This window comes from Lepisma saccharinum, chromosome 15, assembly GCF_977018435.1.
Source record: "Lepisma saccharinum chromosome 15, izLepSacc3.1, whole genome shotgun sequence".
Taxonomy (NCBI): domain Eukaryota; kingdom Metazoa; phylum Arthropoda; class Insecta; order Zygentoma; family Lepismatidae; genus Lepisma; species Lepisma saccharinum.
The window spans coordinates 72746875-72766979 of record NC_139243.1 but is presented as its reverse complement, the minus strand read 5'-3'; the positions used below and the strand labels follow the sequence as shown (position 1 = coordinate 72766979).

Here is a 20105-nt window from a genome sequence, read left to right as displayed (position 1 = left end):
TCATTTCCATGCTTTGATATATGCATTACTTTACTCTTCTTTGGGTTCACTATCATTTCTCTATCTTGTATTGAGCTGGCAAATTCTATTACTGTATTTTGTAGTTCCTGTTTTGTTGATGTTATTAATGCTATGTCATCAGCACACAGAAGTGATTGTACATAAACTGGTTTCAGTCTCCTATTTCCAAACTTACATTTTCGTGTTCTTCTTCTACTTTGTTTATGTATTTGATCCATTAGTATTATAAATAGTAAGGGGCTTAGGCTATCTCCTTGTTTAACTCCTTTGTTCATGTTAAATTCTTTTGATTTCTCCCCTCCTATTCTCACTATTCCTTTAACTGTCTTGTAGACACTTTGTATTCTTCTTACTAATTTTTCTGAGGCTCCTATTTTCTGTAACGCTGACCATAGTTGCTGTCGTGGTACTGTATCAAAGGCTGCCTTTAAATCCAGAAAGGCTACAAACAGTTCTTTTTCTCTGCTTAGAAATTTATCTATGTCTTGTCGTAGCGTGAAAATGTGATCTTGTATTTGTCTTCCTCTTCTTAAGCTGCTTGTTCTTCTTCTAACTCCTCCTCTACTTCATCTCTTAGTCTTCCTTCTAAGATTCTTGTGTATATTTTTAGAGCTACTGAAGATAGACAGATTGCTCTATAGTTTTCACATTTTACAGTGCTACCCTTATTGTGGATTGGTATGATCATGTTTCTTTCCCAATCTTTGGGTATTTTAATTCCTTTCCATGCTTCATTACAAATCTTCCACAACCATTGTACAACTTTCTTTCCTCCCATCTTTATTAGTTCTGGGTATACTCCGTCTGCTCCTGCAGCTTTTCCTAATTTCACTCTCTTTATTGCATCCTCCACTTCTAGCTTTTTTATTTCATCTCTTCCATTCTCTTCTACATTTGCACTCTCTATTGTATGTTCTTCATTCATCTTCCCATTTTCATCTCTAAATGTGTTTTCGTAATACTTACTCCATGTCTTCAATATATCTTCAGTTTCTGTTTGGATCTCTCCTGATTCATCTTCTATGTTTCTTATTATCTTCCCATATTTTCCTTTCATTGCCTCTACTGTCTGCCAGAACTTTCGACTAATCCATTGATAAGGGTTCGAAAAATCCCGGTCCCCATGGCGACTAAAAATTTCAGCCTTGCGACTGATTTTTTGCTGAAATATGTACGAGATTTTGATGATTCTCTAAATTCAAATTGCAGTACAGCGTAAGTTAGCAAATGATTCTTTTTTATCAACATTGTGAACATTCCAGAGTCCGTAACAATTTCTTACCCTTTGTCCCCCAACACCCCATTTCCTGGTATATTAAATAATTTAGCGATGTTTTGAATACTGTGATGCTCAGCATCTTACACAGAGTGTTTCAAAAGTCGCACAACCAAACTTTGGAAATTTATATCATGAAAACCGTAAGGGATTTTTGCATTATAAAGCCTCATCCATTGAGATATTTTTCAATGCTTAAAATTATCAGTTCACTCCGTACAGAAAATTATATAAATTAATAACTGACGGAAAGTAGCACTATTTTTTTTCCGGAAATGAACTTCTGAGTAAAAAAAAATATGTAAGAAATTACGGAAGGGTCATAATTGAACAATTGATGACTGATGTCGTGCCAGTCTGTCATTTGGACCAATATTGGTCATGTGCAACATTTGATTAATTTTTGACTGGCGGTTTTATGGATTGAGTGAAAAGTGCCACTTTTGGGATATATCTCCGTATATGGCAACACTAGCAGGTCGAAATATTGCCAACAGTCGCATGCAACATGTGTCTAAGTATTGGCTATACATTTACATGAAAAACGTAAATCAAGATGTCATTCTTACACTCATGTGATAGAGGTTTTCCAATAAAAATGTTCTGCTTCTGCAGTACCTCACAAAACAACTCTTTTACAACCAGTAAAACACCAACAAATGATCCCACAAATTGTTTAAGAGTTGGTATTTATTGTTGGAAATCAGTTCTCAGATGTTTTCAGCAAATTAACAATGTTTTTTTTTTTAAATAATGTAATTGCTTTTATTTAGATAAATGCTAATATACATTTATGAGCCCAGTGATAGCCTACAGGGTTAGTTTAGTGCAGAAAATCCGGTGTAAATATCTCTTATGATTTTCATGATATACATTTTCAAAGTTTGGATTGCGCGACTTTTGAAACATACTGTAGTATGCACAATTGCTAGTAGGTGGTTTCCTGGCACCTGATTTTCAGAGCTGGCGCCTAGCTTTGAAGAAAATTTATCGAGCACTGCCCTTGATAGTGTTTCTCTATTTCTAACCCAAACTCTTCCCATGATTTTTTCTTTGCTTATTAGGCTGCTTCTCTTGCTTCATTTCTCCTCTGAACATACTCATTCCATTTCTTCTCTGTTTTATTTTCCATGTACCTCTTCCATGCTTGTTTCTTCCACTTAACGATTTCTTTAATCAAGTTATTCCACCATCAAGACATTTCAAAGTATCATAATGCTTTTTTTCTTTTTTCTTTTTTTTTAAAAAAAAGGGAGTTCCCCGTGCATATAGCACAATGTCATGAAGGCACATTTAGGGGATCTGGGGGTACGTTTGGACACATTCTCGATCTCTACCATTTTTGGAGGTTATGTGATCAGAACCACACCAGCGCCTTTACCCACACGGGGTTACCCCCAGGTATCCATTGATTTGAGGTTGGGTGAGCCCCAGAGATGCCTTGGGAGGGAGAAGGCAAGAAAAATTCTGACCTTACATCACCCACCCTGGGAATCGAACCCAGGTGTCCTGCATGGAAACAGACACCCTACAGAATACACCTCTGTGGCTCAAAGTATTATAATGCTGCAGGAGAATAATTAGTGAGTTAATTAATGCCATGAAAGGAATGTGATATGTGACTTGGTAACTAGCCTTTATTATTTTAAAATGGAATTGATTGCAAACACAACATTTCCCAGCTGTGCGATGAGGTTTAGATGTTGCAAAACGATGATATTTTGCTGAAAATTTCTAACTAAAAGTTGCGTTTTCTGAAGGATGATCTGGAAACTGGATCTTCTTTACTAATCATGAATCACTGGCATTGAGTATTGCTTTCTGAAAATTGGGAAGTTTGAAATATTACACATTTACAAATTCTTCATCAAAATTATTCAGTATGTTAAGAAACACAAAAACTTCATGCACAAAATTGAACATAAAATATCACAATAATTTTCAGAGAGAAGAAATTAGTTTCAATCAATGCAATCTCATTCCAATCACACCAACATAATATTTAAACATTATTTGAAAAGAGGTAGAGATTATAAGTGCTTTAAACTTTATCACCATTAAAAATAAATTTGTCATTAACGTATCACAAAATCTGTGTCCATAAGTGATTATAACTTTGCTAGTATAAGGTGGCCACTGCATGATCATGATAAAATTCAAGTATAATTCCCGGTATCCAAGACGAACATTCCAGGGTACAAGCAAATGTTTTCTCTATTTCAATATTACGTATTAGCGCCTCTCGCCACAAACACACATACACACACAAATATATTAACAATATAAAGCATAAATGAGATTCCATTGTATCAAAACATTCTAATACAATTCAATTAAAAGATTCAATTCAATATTTAAAATATTTAATTTAATATGTGAAGTTTACATTTGCCATTTCACATAATTAGACAAGAAATACATCTACAAACACGAGTCACAAATGTTACAAATTTCTATAAGAAATTGTTAATTGCATAAGAATTTCAATATGATTAAATTGATGAAGGGATACTCACAAAGAACATCCATACACAACCTGGGATTCAAACCTGGGACCAGGGTTGTTAAAGGTTCAGGAACCCAAAAAATCTAATGGGTTCTATTTGGTTCTGCTGCAAGAACCGGAACCTTTTTTCTCGCACAGTTTAAATTCAGTCCAAGTTGCGTATTGTTTCATTGAAATAAGGTTCCTTGAATGTATTTTAATTGATCCTGAAAAAAAGGTTCCTGGACAGTATATAAATTGATTCAGAAAAAAAGGTTGTTGGACTGAATAGAAATGATTTAAATATGAAAAGGTCTTACAATGTCTAGAAGTCATTTACATTTGCAGATTTTCTCTCCCAGTCCGGCATTCAATTTATTTACAATTCCTTGACCAGGGTTGATGGATTAAAAGTTACCTTCTAAAAATGTCTGTGAGTATGTTATGCATTCAAATGCCACACTGCGGTTGTAGAAATCGTAGCGAAGGAAAAACATCATAACGCTGTTGCTCTCTCATTGGCCACGTTCAAAAACCTCCCTTGTCGAAGTGTTACAGAATTCAATGAACCATATTAGTGATGTCACATTGAGTACAAACCAACCCGTCACGTGTTGCTCTGGCATGCAATCCTGGAACCGCAGCCAATAGGAGCTATCGGTGAGGTAACATGAGGCTCCACCTATTATAACAGGGATGGACAATGTTGCTAAATCAAGGGAAATTGTCCTTTATGCAAGGAAATTTGGAGTAAATGGGGCTATTTATTGCCAAACTTTTCCGGAGCCAACTCTACCTCTGTCATGTCCCTAAAGAATTTTGTTCGTCACTTGGTTGCCCTAAGATTTACATTGCAGCGCAATGAGATGGCTATTCAAACATTCTTTTCAATGAAGGCAACAACAAGCGAACGACAAGTCTGCGCGCAAGTAGTGACTCGAGAAGTCTCAACCAAGAGAAGGAACACGCACAAGAGAATGGGGCTACATGGAGAGGGGTAACGTGACTGCAGTATTTGCATTTTGTCCATTTCTGCCACTATGCACGGACTTCTTCCTTAGATTCTCAAAACAGCCAGCACCTGGATTAGTCTTTCATTCTACACAAGAGGATAATTGTTTTTAAGTCAGGTCCGTAATGAGAAACAGGGTTGTTGAAGGAACTCTTTTCTTGCACAATTTAAAATTCCATCCAAGTTGTGTATTGTTTCATTTCAATACAGAATTTGGACCCTATTTAAACGAATTCTGAAGAAAAAAAAAAAAGATTCCAGGGCCACATCTAAATTGGTCTCGGAAAAAAGATTCCTGCAAAATATTTAAATTGATCCTGGAAAAAACGTTCCTGGACCTAATATAAATAGATTCAGAAAAAAGGTTCCTGGACCGTATTAAAATTGATTCAGAAAAAAGGTTCCTGGATTTAATTCAAATTCATCCGGAAAAAAGGTTCCTGGACAGAATTGAAATACTTCAGATAAAAAGGTTCTTTACGGTCCAGAACCCATTTATGCTTCCTGATTTTCTCTCCTGGACAGGAATTGAATTTACTTAAAATGCCTGGAGCTTTAACAACCCTACCTGGGACCCCTAGCATCATAGTGTGCTGTGCTAACCACTCTGCCATGGACATTGGTATCACAAGTAAATATTGAATGGTGAGGGAGATCAGTCTGTTGAGAAAACCTGAATAATACAAATGATAACAATAATTATCATGAATTAATAAAAATACATCAAAATAGAGAAGCTTTGACACCAGTTACAGGGTGGCTACTCTAAGACTGTGATAAAATTCAAGAACAATTCCTGGTTTTCTATGCGAACTTTCAAAAAATTCAAGGCAAAAAATTAAGGGTACAAGCAAGATTTTTCTGTTTCAACCTTACTTAAACCCCGCCTCCCAAAAAATTAACATTAATACAAAGGGTCTTTGTGGTTCTAGTGTGTCAAAAAGTTCTAATTCAATTAAACTGAAAGATAAACTTCGTGGTTCATTGTTAAGTGACAAAAGTTCCAATCACGAGTTTGGACATTTCAGGAAATATTCAGAAAATGTACCTGCAGAAGAAGTTCTGTGGCTTACCCAGCCTCTCATCAATGGGTACCTGAGGGGGTAAAGATGGGCGGAGTGTAGTGCTGATCACGTCACATCCAGTATGGCCAAGATCGATAATATATGAAACTCTATCCTCCACACCTTCTGTATTGCTGAATGGCATGGTGCAACGTACAGTTACAGGCAATAAAAATGGGACACCTAGATCCTGAAATCCTCGTTTGCCTACAAGGTGTTGTGGGTGTTGCATAATTCTACAGGGGCTGGTAGAAGTTGCCGTTGAAACTTCCCTATTAAAATACGCTTATCGCCGTAGAGTTAGGCACCACACACAATGCCTCGCAGGGAAGCGAGTATTTCAGGTCTCTATGTGCAATTTTTATTGCCGGTGAGTGTACAGGGGAAACTTTCCCTTGAGATATTCCTTGTGAAATAAACAATAGGGGAAAAGCACTAAAACACACAATATAGATAAATGGAGTTGTGTTTCTAAAATGTTACGTCCTTCAATAAACACGACTCAGAATCATGATTTTTTTTATGTTTTGGAGTCAGTCTTTCGGAATATATGTACCCAAAAAAATGAGGTTCATCCAAGATTTAATATGGTCCCTATTGCATGCCGGTACTGAACAGCATGAAATAAACCAACATTGCTGTTTCTATCCTAAAGAAATATCAACGATCTCTGATATTGTACTCGTACATAAACTGTTCACAGTATTAAAAATGAAACATTGTTTCAAACCAATGACACTTAGCAATGCAAACTAAAAATATGGAAAGACTGCACAAGAAGTTAAAATAGGAATCTATGCGTATTCCATTACTGTACTGTACTTTCCTCTGGAATCTTTTTTCGGATTTAGAAATTATCCTAGTTTACCAACATCATACATTTGTCCTACCAGAGAAGAATTCTGTTTTAATATATTTTCCAATGCAGCTTCCTTTTACTTCCTTGACAAACATTAAATCTAAACTGTGAAAAACATGCCTCATAACATTTATGAATATGTATAGATAAATTTGGGATCTGGATTAATAAAAGTTGCAATTTTTCATGTTTAAGGAGCATAATTCCTGGAATTCAAGGAATTCCCGGTGAGTAGCCACCCTGAGTCACTGCTACTGGTGATGAAGCTTCTTTCTTTGCTTTGTACTTTGGCTAAAAAAAGTACTTAAACAATGGCTTACTATTTAAAAAGCACACATCCTGTTATGAATGGTTATTTTCTTACAACTCCCTGCTGGATATTTCTACTGTTTTCAGTAGACAAATTCTACTGTTTTCAAATATCTCCTACTGTGTACTGTGAAATCTACTGAAATCCTATTTCAGATCTACTGTACTGCTAATGTACTCTGCAGTAGGACTACTGTACTGAAGAAACAATGTGAATAATTATGCATAATACTTGCTACAATATATTATAATCATTTATTGATTCCAAGAATAGGCAAATTCATTCTTGACACCATATATTCATTCATAGAGGCACATATTTTTGGTAAACAAAAAAGCAAAATTCCGGTACAAAAACGGAGTCAATTTCGGGTTCAAAGGCGGTAAATAAAATAAAATATCGGTGTTATAGCGGTGAAAAAATGGATGAAAAGTGGTATATAAAAAGACATATTGGTTTTAAAATTGTGAATATAATCCTAAATTTGATTTAAAAACTACACTTATCCCACAGAATTAACATTTCACTTCTAATAGCACATTTATGTAGTTATCAGAGTATTAAGTTTATTTCTGTGTAAAGGAGTCCATATTTGCTTCTCCAATATTAACAGCAGAATTAATCAATTTTCCGGGAATGGCATAACTCTCAGGATAATTCAGACCTCAGAAGTTGTCGCGTCGGTGAATAAACCCTGAATTTCATGTTTAAGAGTTAATTTCGCTTTTTGCAGTTCATTTCGCATTATTTCGTGACAAAATATGGTCACAAAATGCATCTCACACCTTTCAAAAACATGAAAAATTAACACTACAATGTGTTTTTTCAAATTTCGTTTTTTCGTTAAAAACGAAATATGCATGCCCCTATATATTCAGTAATTTTGAGATTTTGGAGTAAAGGTAAAGGGCTCCCCTGTGCTTAGCACCATGCCATGAGGCGTATAGGGGATGTGGGGTTGCGTATAGGGGGTGTGGGGGTAACGCCCCACACTTTCTTGATCCGGTCATGAGTGGGGGGTGATGTGATCAGCATCATGCCCCTGACCGCCTTTACCCCCCAGGGTTTCCCCCAGGTACCCATTACATTTGATGCTGGGTTGGCACCGGGGCTGCTTCCCATGTTAGAAAAGTTCCCGGATTTGAACCGGCCGGGGATCGAACCCGGGACCTTGAGCATGGTAGTACCGACTGAGCCACCACCGGAGATTTTGAAGTGCATTGGAAAAAACAATACATGAACTGAATTTCTACTGTTTTTCTAATGAATACTACTGAAGTCAGATATATCTTAATGAATAAGTTACTACAACTCTTCCTTAAGAAATAGCTCAGCCATAAAGCAGCTAGTAGTTTTAATACATTATCATATCAGTTGATTTTCTTTCAGCATGGAATTTCCATGGTTATTATTTTATCTGTGTAGTGCAATTGCAGAAAAGAGCCATCTCTTGATCAACATAGTCAAGAATGTTTGCTTATTTTGGTTTTTCAAGCATTGAGGATCAGGTCTTGTTTAAAATAATTTTTTGATGTTTCCGTGTTAATATATGAAAAACAATATGTCAATTTATGTATAAAACAGTATGTTTTTCAATTTTATACAAGTGTGTTAACCACAGTGAAGCTACACACTTAAAAACATGTTCACTACACTTGATTTTTTGTTGTGTGGGCACATTCCTAAGTAGCAAGGTCCACATGCTTTACCATACATTTAGTTGTTTATGTGATTTTTCAATCGCATTTTCAGTTGTATTGATAAGAAATATTTCATTACTGATAATAGTACGGTTTTTATAAATAAATATGCTGAACACAATAATAAAAGATCTTGGTTGTATAATTATGTTACTGAAAACATAAAGAGTACAGTTCAGCCACAGCCACTTAAGATAGGAGAAACAGTTGGACAACAAAAAACAGTAGAAAACATTAGTAGTACATGAATAGATTCTCCCGAGCTATCGACCAGGTGAGTTGTGGAAAATATTCCAAGCTTTTGAGAGCTTTGTCACTCTCATCTTCAGGGTTGAAGTGAGATAGCTGGAGAGAATCTATTCATCATTCATCACCAGGAAAGCTTCAAGTATTACTATTAGTAGTACAGTTCACCTACTGAAAACAGTAGACACAGTTGGACTACTAAAAACAGTAGAAAACATTATCAGTACAGTTCAGCTATTGAAAACAGTAGCATTACAGTTCATCTACATAAAACAGTAGATGTTCCAAAACACCCATTGATCTACTGAAAACAGTAAACAGAATTTTCAGTATAGCTATCAAAAATAGGTTTGCACAGTACCATTGGAATGGATGGTTGAGATCTCAATTAATAAAATGGTGGCACCATAGTTATAGACATGAAGTATATTGTATAATAGATTTGTATAATACAGAGCTCGGGATTCCATCCCAAAGGATATATGCACAGAATGACAAGAATTTCCAGAGATTTCTACACAGAAACACCATTCCCTGTGTGCAAATGGTTTTTAAGTTCTATTTGATATGCACCCTCTTCACATGTTTAGTAAGTATATATATTTATGGGTAAAATACTTGTTACATTTTAAACAATTAAAGGGTTTCTCTTTGTGTGTAATTTCATGTGTCTATTAAGGTAATGTTTTAGGGCAAAATCTTTGTTGCATATTGTACACTTAAAAGATTTCTCTTTGTTGTGAACCCTTATATGAATATCAAGGTTTGATTTCTGGGTAAAATTTTTGTTGCAAATCGAGCAATTAAAAGGTTTATCTTTGGTGTGAATCCTCATATGTTTATTAAGGGTTGATTTCTGGGTAAAATCTTTGTTGCAAATTGAACACTTAAAAGGTTTCTCTTTGGTGTGAACCCTCATATGATAATTAAGGGTTGATTTCTGGGTAAAATTTTTGTTGCAAATCGAGCAATTAAAAGGTTTATCTTTGGTGTGAACCTTCATATGAATATTAAGGGTTGATTTCTGGGTAAAATTTTTGTTGCAAATCGAGCAATTAAAAGGTTTATTTTTGGTGTGAACCCTCATATGATTATTAAGGATTGATTTCCGGTTAAAATCTTTGTTGCAAATTGAACACTTAAAAGGTTTCTCCTTAGTGTGAATCCTCACATGCACTTGAAGCTCTGCTTTCTGGGAAAAAGCTTTGTCACAAATTGAACAATTAAAAGGTTTATCTTTAATGTGAACATTCATATGAATATTAAGGTTTGATTTCCAGGTAAAATCTTTGTTGCAAATCGAGCAATTAAAAGGTTTCTCTTTGGTGTGAACCCTCATATGAATATTAAGGTTTGATTTGCAGGTAAAATCCTTGTTGCAAATCGAGCAATTAAAAGGTTTCTCTTTGTTGTGAACCCTTATATGAATATTAAGGGTTGATTTCTGGGTAAAATTTTTGTTGCAAATCGAGCAATTAAAAGGTTTATCTTTGGTGTGAATCCTCATATGATTATTAAGGGTTGATTTCCGGGTAAAATCTTTGTTGCAAATTGAACACTTAAAAGGTTTCTCTTTGGTGTGAACCCTCATATGAATATTAACGGTTGATTTCTGGGTAAAATTTTTGTTGCAAATCAAGCAATTAAAAGATTTATCTTTGGTGTGAACCCTCATATGAATATTAAGGTTTGATTTCTGGGTAAAATTTTTGTTGCAAATCGAGCAATTAAAAGGTTTCTCTTTGGTGTGAACTCTCATATGAATATTAAGGGTTGATTTCTGGGTAAAATTTTTGTTGCAAATTGAGCAAATAAAAGGTTTTTCTTTGGTGTGAATCCTCATATGAATATAAAGGCCTGACTTCCGGAAAAAATCTTCGTTGCAAATTGAACACTTAAAAGATTTCTCCTTAGTGTGAATCCTCACATGCACTCGAAGAGCTGCTTTCTGGGAAAAATCTTTGTCACAAATTGAACACTTAAAAGGTTTCTCTTTGGTGTGAACCCTTCTTTGTGTGTAAAGGTTATCTTCAGGAATAAATTTTCTCTTGGAAACTGAGCGATTCAAAAACTTCTCCTTTGCAAGGACATTTGAATGAACAAATAAATTTCCTTCCTTGGAGAAAACTTGGTTGAACATTGAAGAGATATAATGTTTTTTCCTGTTACAGTGCTTGGTACCTTTAATATCTGCCTTGGTTTTGGAGTATTTTGGTGAAGGTAGAGGTTCAAAGTTACCTTCTCTATTGACACATTCTGTAGTGTCCTTTGCTTGTCCTTGTTCACTTAATTTTCCTGAAGGTACAAGTGTAACTGACCTTGAAATATCTTGGCTCTGTCCTTCCATGTAGTTCTTGTTCAGATATCTGGAGGGGAAAGAAAAAGAATTAGTCACTGAGATTTATATCACTGAGTAGAACAGACTGTCAGTAAGAACATACTTGGAAAAATGTAAATATATTATTGGTTCAGCAATATTTTTCGTCAGCTTTTGCCAAATTTGTTAAGGTCAATCAAATATTATTCTCACTTTTGCAGTAATTCACTTTAGTCTGGCCTTATTGATTTCTGCATATCAACAGATTGTACATTATTATTGCATTAGAAAATGAATGAAGTGAAAATTCCTAGTTGGGAGATGCTTGGTGAAATTTCAGGATATGCATGTATGGATGGATATCACTTATTAAATGCTGCTGCTTACATACTTTGTAGCACGTACAATATGTGTATGAAAGCATAGGTGTATCAAGGAGCAGGGGGGGGGGGGGCGGGGGTCAGATAATTACTTATTTCCACAATTTTATGATGGAGATTTTCTCATCCTTGTGGCATTTTCAAATCAGAGGATTCATTGTTTGGAATGGTACAGCAGCATGCATCAATTGTTGGAACTTATGATAACCTAATTCATGATTCACAAGTATACGTGAATTTGAAGATATACACCCAATGAATGTTATAGTGTTATTTAATAAATGTCTTAATAATACTGCGAAAAATGAATCAAAGTGTGGAAAAGTGTGGAAACTGACAAAATTAATGGATGGGTTCAGCTTCCACATAATTACAGTAAAGTCTTTTGTTCTGAAGTGAAAATGGAACATAACTAAACAAGGGAGTGGTTATCAATAATAATCGAGAATTATTGAAGTTCTTGGGTACCTTGAAAATATGTAACATTGACACGACACAATTCAGATACATGTGGTAAAAGTGAAACTACTTCTAGATGTTCCATGTTCCACTTAAAAATTCTTGCAACTAAGAAAATAAGCATTTCCTAATTAGAATCTTACCTACCTGAAAATATGAAGCACCAATAAGCATTAATTAATTAGGATGATTACAATTTTATTTATATTGTTCAATGTGCATTATTTAAAATTGATCTACTCAGGAGAAATTTACTGTGGTAACACATGGTTAAGAAGTAGTACTGGTTTACAGCATAAACGCACAATGCATGAACTCTTGATTAACAACTAGCATCTAAAAGCAAAAACCTGAAGGTAATTTTGTAGCTTCTCATGGATTATTGTACAGGGTTTTCGTAAATGATTGTCGGGGTTACAAACAAGCACTGTATTTTACGTAATAAAGGTATATACATGCAATTTTTTGCAAAATGTTAGAAAGCTCAACAAGTTTTTATGACAAAGTCACAAATGTTCCATGTGCTCACCTCGCGATATCCTGCAGATATCTAAGCGATAGTCCATTTCCTGCCACACTCGGGATAGCATATCACGTGTAACATTGTTGATGGAATTCGTTATGCGTGTTTTCAGTTCCTCGATGGTAGTGGGTAATGGAGGATAGTAAACGGTATCTTTTACGTATCCCCAGAGAAAAAAAATCGCAAGGAGAAAGGTCAGGGGAACGAGGCGGCCATGATAAAAGGTTTTCATCCTCATCACTCCCGCGCCCAATCCAACGTTGTGGTAATTTTCTGTTGAGCAATGATCGCACTTCACAGTGGAAATGAGGTGGGTCTCCATCCAATTGCATGATGAAGGTGTTAGAATCTTCTTCCACTTGAGGAAATAGCCACTCATTCAACATATCCAGGAATGTCAATCCCGTAACCGTTTTCTCCATGAAGAAGAATGGACCGTACACCTTTTCTCGTGACACAGCACAAAAAACATTCATATAGGCGAGTCCCGAACCAATTCAACAAACTGATGAGGATTTTCCGTTCCCCATATGCGCACATTGTGTGTGTTTACTTTTCCACTTAGGTGGAATGTCGCCTCGTCAGTGGAAACGAAATTCTCGATGAAATTGTCATCGTCAGTCATGAGATTTTGCATATCGCTGGCGAACGTTTCCCGTACACGACGGTCGTTACGTGTTAGCTTTTGATGCAGACTTAGGCGGTATGGTTTCATGTTGAGCCGTTTTCGTAGAACACTCCATAATGTTGTCTTCGGAATGTTTAGTTCCTTGGATCCAGCAGGAATCGATTTCTTCGGGTTCCGTAGATAGGTATCACGAACTCGATCCACATCATGTTCCGGGACTGATGGTAGACCACTGCTTTTGCCTTTGCAAATGCAACCTTTTTCTTTGAACTGTGCATACCACCTTCTAATCGAATTGTCTGACGGTGCATCTTTCCGATATCGCGCACGAAAATGTCGTTGCACAACTGTAATGGACCTCGTTGCGTGATATTCAAGGACACAGAACGCCTTCTCCCTAGCATTATCCGCCATTTTGGAAAACTGCCGCCTAGCGGCAGAATCTGGAAACAGAGGTCTATGAAACAAATAAGGAACAAAACTTGTTGAGATTCTCAAGAATATCGTGCATTTGTGTTCACTGTGTCATTCACCCAAATCGGTTACAACAATGAGGAAACCCCGACAATCATTTACGAAAACCCGGTATTTGCATATCAGAACATATATAATTGTAAACATGTTATTGGGAATTAACCAAAAATGAACGAATGGTGCAGAGCAGAAATTAATTATTTGTGTAGTGAATTTTCAATTATTGGTATTGCCATGAATTAATCTGGTGAGTGCATGTTAAAATCTTATTGGCCAAACCACATGATCCAAGAGTAGTTACAGTAAATCTGATTAAAGTTGAGTCTTTAAGATTTTCTATGTTTGTCATTATGCTATTGATTAATAAAAAATATTTTTTGATCATTAACACAACCCTAAAGACAAAGCGAATTTTGTAACTGGATTATTCTGGTTATATGTCTTCATCGGGATCGTTTAGGGCCCGATCTATGATAAAAGTTATGTCAACCAGGAAACCCGTTACATGTTGGACCATTTGTTATCTATTGACCATATTGGTTCATTACTAGACATTTAGCATAAGCCATGTGGTTATTCATCAACAGTCACAGACACTTCTGGGATGTAAAGATCCCACTGTAAGTCAATGAAATTGTTACTACTCAGAAGTGTCCATGACTGTTCTCTGGAAAAGTAAATGTTAAAATGCAGAGTTTATTTTTCCAAAACAGAAGTCTGGTTACATTCATTTATTGAAAGGGTCATTCAGGCTTTTCATGGGACATGTTAAAATTTCTTTCAGATTAATAAAATATTGTTTTGTATCAGTGACCAAATGCATCCTGGTCCTTCAACAACAGCCAATTCTACAAAAGTTAAGAGTATTAAATAAATATTTGTATTTTTGTTACATTCATTCTGACACCTTTGGCCAATTGCATTCATGAGGTGAATGATGATTGGATAAAATCGATGAAGTAACACCTATGACATATCACAATTTGAACCCAAAACCTTTTACATAAAATGACTTAGGTTGATCTCACAACATGTTTGTCCAACAAAGCAGGGAAAGTAATAAATAGTGGGTATGAAGGAAACTAAACAAGAAAATTACATACATCACTTAATTTATATTAATATTATTCAACACAACAATATGCAATTTGATGTTTTATGAACATAGAAGGATGCGTAAGCATTTATTGTTGTAAGAGGTTTGACACACATACTATTTATTCCATTTACATTCCTCACCTTGTGACGAATTTCAGGATCCTTAAATATTTGCCTTATAGTATGTTATATTGCATCCCTAAAATACATCACAATTTTGGACTTCCGTCCCTGGCTGCATTTCAATTATCGAACTTCATTTGTTTGCACGTACATCTGAGAGCTCTGCTGGTCATGCCTTCCTTCCCAGCAATTGTAAAACGAGCAAACTACTCTGTCCTTACAACTACAGGAAGCAAAATGACTTGCATGTGTCTACAAGGCCGCACACATGCTCGACGTTGGAAGCAACGAGCCTGAGAATGGGGGCAACTGCATTGAAACGCTTCTTTGAGTATTGTGGTATACCTATGTGAAATGAACAATGCTGCGAGTTTATTTCTACTACAAGTAACAGTTTCAAGATATATGCAGATGTTTTGGTACTACGAGATTTTTGTCATGCCCGCAACATTTGTACGTACATCCTGAAGTATTAGATTGGAGTCCCGATATGAGACAGACAGAGAAGACAAGTACCGAAGGTTTCCGCCATCCCCCTCAACTGTCTGAGAAGTGGGTTCCAGTGTTGGAAAAGAAGGTGGGATGCTATATGAAGACCTGGCTGAATTCACACACTCCATCCAGAACTCCAATCACTTCTCTGGATGACAAAAAGGGGCACGTTATCAAGAAGGTATGTGCAGCATCTTTGTTTGGCTTCTGTTTCGTTGCTTTCTTTTCAGGAACTGGCACGTCTCTATTCTTTTTTTTCTCCTAAGATGCTCTATTTTTATAATTTCTGTAACACTCAACTCTTTTCTTGTCGGCAGATATCAGTCTTTTTCTGTACATGACAAACATGTGTTAAAGATGATCTAGGCTCTTCATAAATGAATTACTACAATTCAAATAGCACATTTTTCGCTTCTACTGTCTCTACTTTCAGTACATTCTTGCGTGCATCATCTTTATCTCATATATCATCGACATATGCATTATAATTATCTTTCATTTTCACTATTCATTTCTATAACTCATGTGTTATTCTTCGTCTTATACACAAAATTCTCATTTTTAATGCACATTTCCATTTTTCCTCTTCGCAATTTCTTTTTTATAGGAATACGTAGCATACCATTTACATTAATTGTCTTCCGGCCTACTTTTCTCAAAATGTTGTTCCACCATTGGCATTACACATCCAGTTTTTTGGTAAGGTTGAGTCGTCAGTGAAACTTATTCCTTGGAGATCCATATTCCCATAAACATTTCCTATATTACGTTCCCTTTCTATGGCGATGACTTGTCTGACGTCTTCAAGTGAGCTTGTGAGTCTCTTGTCTGAATAATCTTTTGGCCTCTATTTAACTTCTAAACATATAGTTTCTTCTCTGTTTTATCTACATCAGATTCTTTGATGAACTATAATTTCTTCTATTTGCAAATATTTACATATAGATTACTTCTATTTACAGTTTGACGATATTACTACATTTTCATCTGTTTGCCATTATATCTTGTGGGTTTCGGTGATCTTCTTTATGCAATATTTCCGGAAACCTTCTCTCGCCGTTAAAGTAATTCCTCATCAGTTCTATTGCTTTGATTATTTCTTCTTCAAACAGTTCATTTCGTCTTTCCATTTCTACATTGAACACACTTTTTCAGTATTATCTTTCGTTTGGTTCATATCTGTTCCTCCATCGCTGATTTCCTCCTCTTCCATATCTTCGGAAATTATTTCTGCCTCTAAAGTTTCTCCAATTTCCTCGATATCTAACATCGTTTTTCTCTCTTTCTTCCACAGAGTATATGTTTCTTTCATATCTTCCATGTTTTTTCCTACTTCTCTTCTTTCTGCACTTGGTGTCTGCCTTCTAACTTCTATTCTTCTTACATCAAATTCCTGTCTCCGGAACTTTGGTATTGAGCACCTTTCTTCTTCTGAATGTTGCCACTTTCCATAGAATCTTCCTTCCTTATCGTTCCAGGAATTCTGAGTTTATCTCAGCACATCTTCGGTTCTTAGATATTCAATCAAATCATCAACTGCTTTTATCTTAACCGCTGCTATAGCTCTCTGTATTCTTAACAGCAGCCTTCCTTCAGATTTTTGAAATTTCTAAGGGTCTCCCACATATGTTCTTCTAGGCTGTCGACTTTGGACCAATCTACATATCTTCTCTTCAATGCTTCTAGCTGCCTTTCTTTTATATCTTCACTGCAGTAGTAATTTAAGAATTTTCGGTTGAATTCTTTAAAATTTCTGAATTTGTGCTGATTCAGTTGATACCATCCTGCTGCCGACAGTTCAGAACATGTCTCTATGACGTTTAAAATCCTTGCCTCATAAGTCTGACATTTGTTGTTAGTTCCCTTAAAAACTTTCTGGGACATTTATCAGATATATTCTCGTTGAATTTTGGAAGATGCTGCAATTCTTGTGGCCTAGGTATCCTGGTCCGATAGTTCGCGTCTCTCGGGAATTCATCCAATATGTCTAACAGCCTTTCATTATTAATTCCCTCTTCGCTACTCTTCCATTTCCTTTTCTTGTGACATCTTGCTATTCTATATCTCTTATGCTTCTCTTCTTCCTCCGTTGTCGTTTCATCGCTTGAACTCTCTTCTCTCATCTCTTTCTTAACATTAGTTTCTTCACTTCTTCAAAACCAAGGTTTTATGTTTCCTTCTTTGATGAATAGCTTTCCTAACTTCCTCTCTACTTCTTCTTTCTTTTCGTCTTCTCAATTCTTGACACTGCCCCATTTAATTTTCTGTCTGTTTCCTTTTCCTTCTTATCCGTTTTCATCGTAGCTTCATTCAGTTTGGTTCTATTTTCCATAATTTCCTTTTCCACGATCAAAGTTCTCTCCTGAACTTTCTGAAGTTCTTCGTACCTTTTCTTCTCTCAACCTCGACACTTCTTCCTTTATCCTTCTATTCATCTCTAGACTTCTATCATCAATTTTGCCTCATCTATCTCCTTCTCCACCAACATCCTATTTTCTACACATGTGTTAGCTATTCTTGCATACATTTCTCTACTTTTGCTTCTTCCCTCTTCTATCATATCTGTCAGTTTTTTATTACTCTCTTCGAACCTGCTACCAAATTTCTCTTCTAATCTCCTATTATTTTCATCGATCTTTCTATTATTTTCCTCTAGTTTTTATTTTCATTCTCTGTTGTTCTATTTCACTCTCCTATTGCTTTCTTCTAACTTTTCTTATACTTCTCTGTTACTTTCTTCTACCCTTTGGGCGTTGGCTTCCAGCTGTATTGACATTTTTTGAAACAATTCTAATATATTTATTTCTTCTGTCTTCTTTTGTTTTTCTTTCAGCTTTTCTTTTTTGCATTTCTTACATATGTAACCTTCTTCCCTTTCACTTATTGATATATATTTTTCCTTTCTTATTCCTTCGCACATCCAATGTCTCGTTTCCTTACATGTGGTACAAACAATAATCTTCCTTGTTTCCTTTCTCTCCACAACAAATGAAAGTTTCCCTTTTCTTTCCATCGTCCTTCATTGTAGCTTCTGCATTCTCATTTCCATCATTATCCTTTTCTTCCATTTTCAATTATTCTTTTTCTCTTCGCTGTCTGGTTCCTAATTCTCTAGCCCCAAAAGTTGGTTGCCATTTATTAATGCTACCTCCATTTTGGTGCAAGGTGCATGAATCTTAATCTTAAACCTCAGCTAGAATATCTACAGGGTAGGGTTCTTTGTAGACAACGAAACCAGACAGGATGCCTTCCAATGGAGACGTTTAAATGAATATATTATATAAACAAGGATACATGGAAATATTCTTTTTCCATGATGAGCTACTTTTCTCTATAATTCTCATCTACAGTCAAGTTTTATCTCAATATGTTATTTATTATTTCTTTTCTTCAATTTGTATATTCTTCTATCTGGACTTCCTTCTTAATGGACAGGTCAGAACTTCCTCCTGGATTTCCTATGTGAGCTTCCTTCTTAATGGACAGTTCTGGATTTGAACTTCCTTCCTAATGGACAGATCTGGATTTGGACTTCCTTCTTAATGAACAGATCTGGATCTGGACTTCCTTCTTAATGGACAGATCTGGATCTGGACTTCCTTCTATTTCAGCTTTTGACGATTTATGAATTCATATATCCTTTTTCTCTTAAACTTTGGGAAATATACTAATCTCCTCCCCTGCCAAACGACTGACACGTGCATCCAAGTAGGTGCTACGCTTGAAACGCACAACAAAAAGTACTGTGGGGCGTCGACTGGAATTAACCGCCACTGATGTAAACAAAATTTCCGCTATGGGAATGGTAAATCAATCAGACAGATGCAATATCTGTTCAAAGACACAAACTTGTATCAGTGCTTTGACTTCTCTCATTTTCATATTAACTTACATATGATCACTGACTTGATTAATCGAATATATATATATTAATTTATTTCTTTTATATTTATTCTTTATCTTCTTATAGTAGATTTTATTATTTTTTCATCTTTCCAATTTGCTTTGTACTTATTTATAAAGACATTTAATATATTATGCTAATTCTTAATCTTGCATGCCTGGTGCTGACATCTCTATTCCTCTTTAGCAAACTATTTACATTACTTGGTCCTATTGGGTACGTAACAACCTATTTGACAAAATCATATAGAAAATATGACAAACCCATTGAATTGCATCCTACGTAAGTACCTTGAATATACAGAACAGCACACATACTAGAGTTGAGGTAACATTAGCCTGAACCAATACGAATATTACACATACAGATTTCTGCTGATATTGAGACATACTTGGAAATTTGGCAATTTAGAAGTTCAAAAGACATCGTTATTAAATGTGGAAATAAAAGGATCATCTTGCAACCATACCATTTCAGTTTACCATATTTTCATATCCAAAACATCGTGTGATATTAATGTTCTCACATTTCCTATTGTGTGTACCCTGTAGTATCCAATAATAATTTACTACAAACAAGATTTACGATCTGCTACAAATGGCCATGATTGGCTGCTGCAACACATTGTTGGATAGGTAGATCCGTGACACTGATTGATTGATTGTTGACGTACCTCACCCACTACCCTAGATAAACCTACACTGTGGCCACTAAAATCCTATTAGCCCCTTTGG

General features: G+C 35.6%; 1 protein-coding gene across 1 annotated transcript; it reads right to left on the bottom strand.

Annotated features, from left to right (window-relative positions):
* Positions 1 to 550: 550 nt before the first annotated feature.
* Positions 551 to 1078, bottom strand: LOC145999330 (uncharacterized). Its single transcript, XM_083136271.1, has one exon. The coding sequence runs from the start codon at positions 1076 to 1078 to the stop codon at positions 551 to 553; it is 528 nt and encodes a 175-aa protein (XP_082992397.1).
* Positions 1079 to 20105: the final 19027 nt, after the last annotated feature.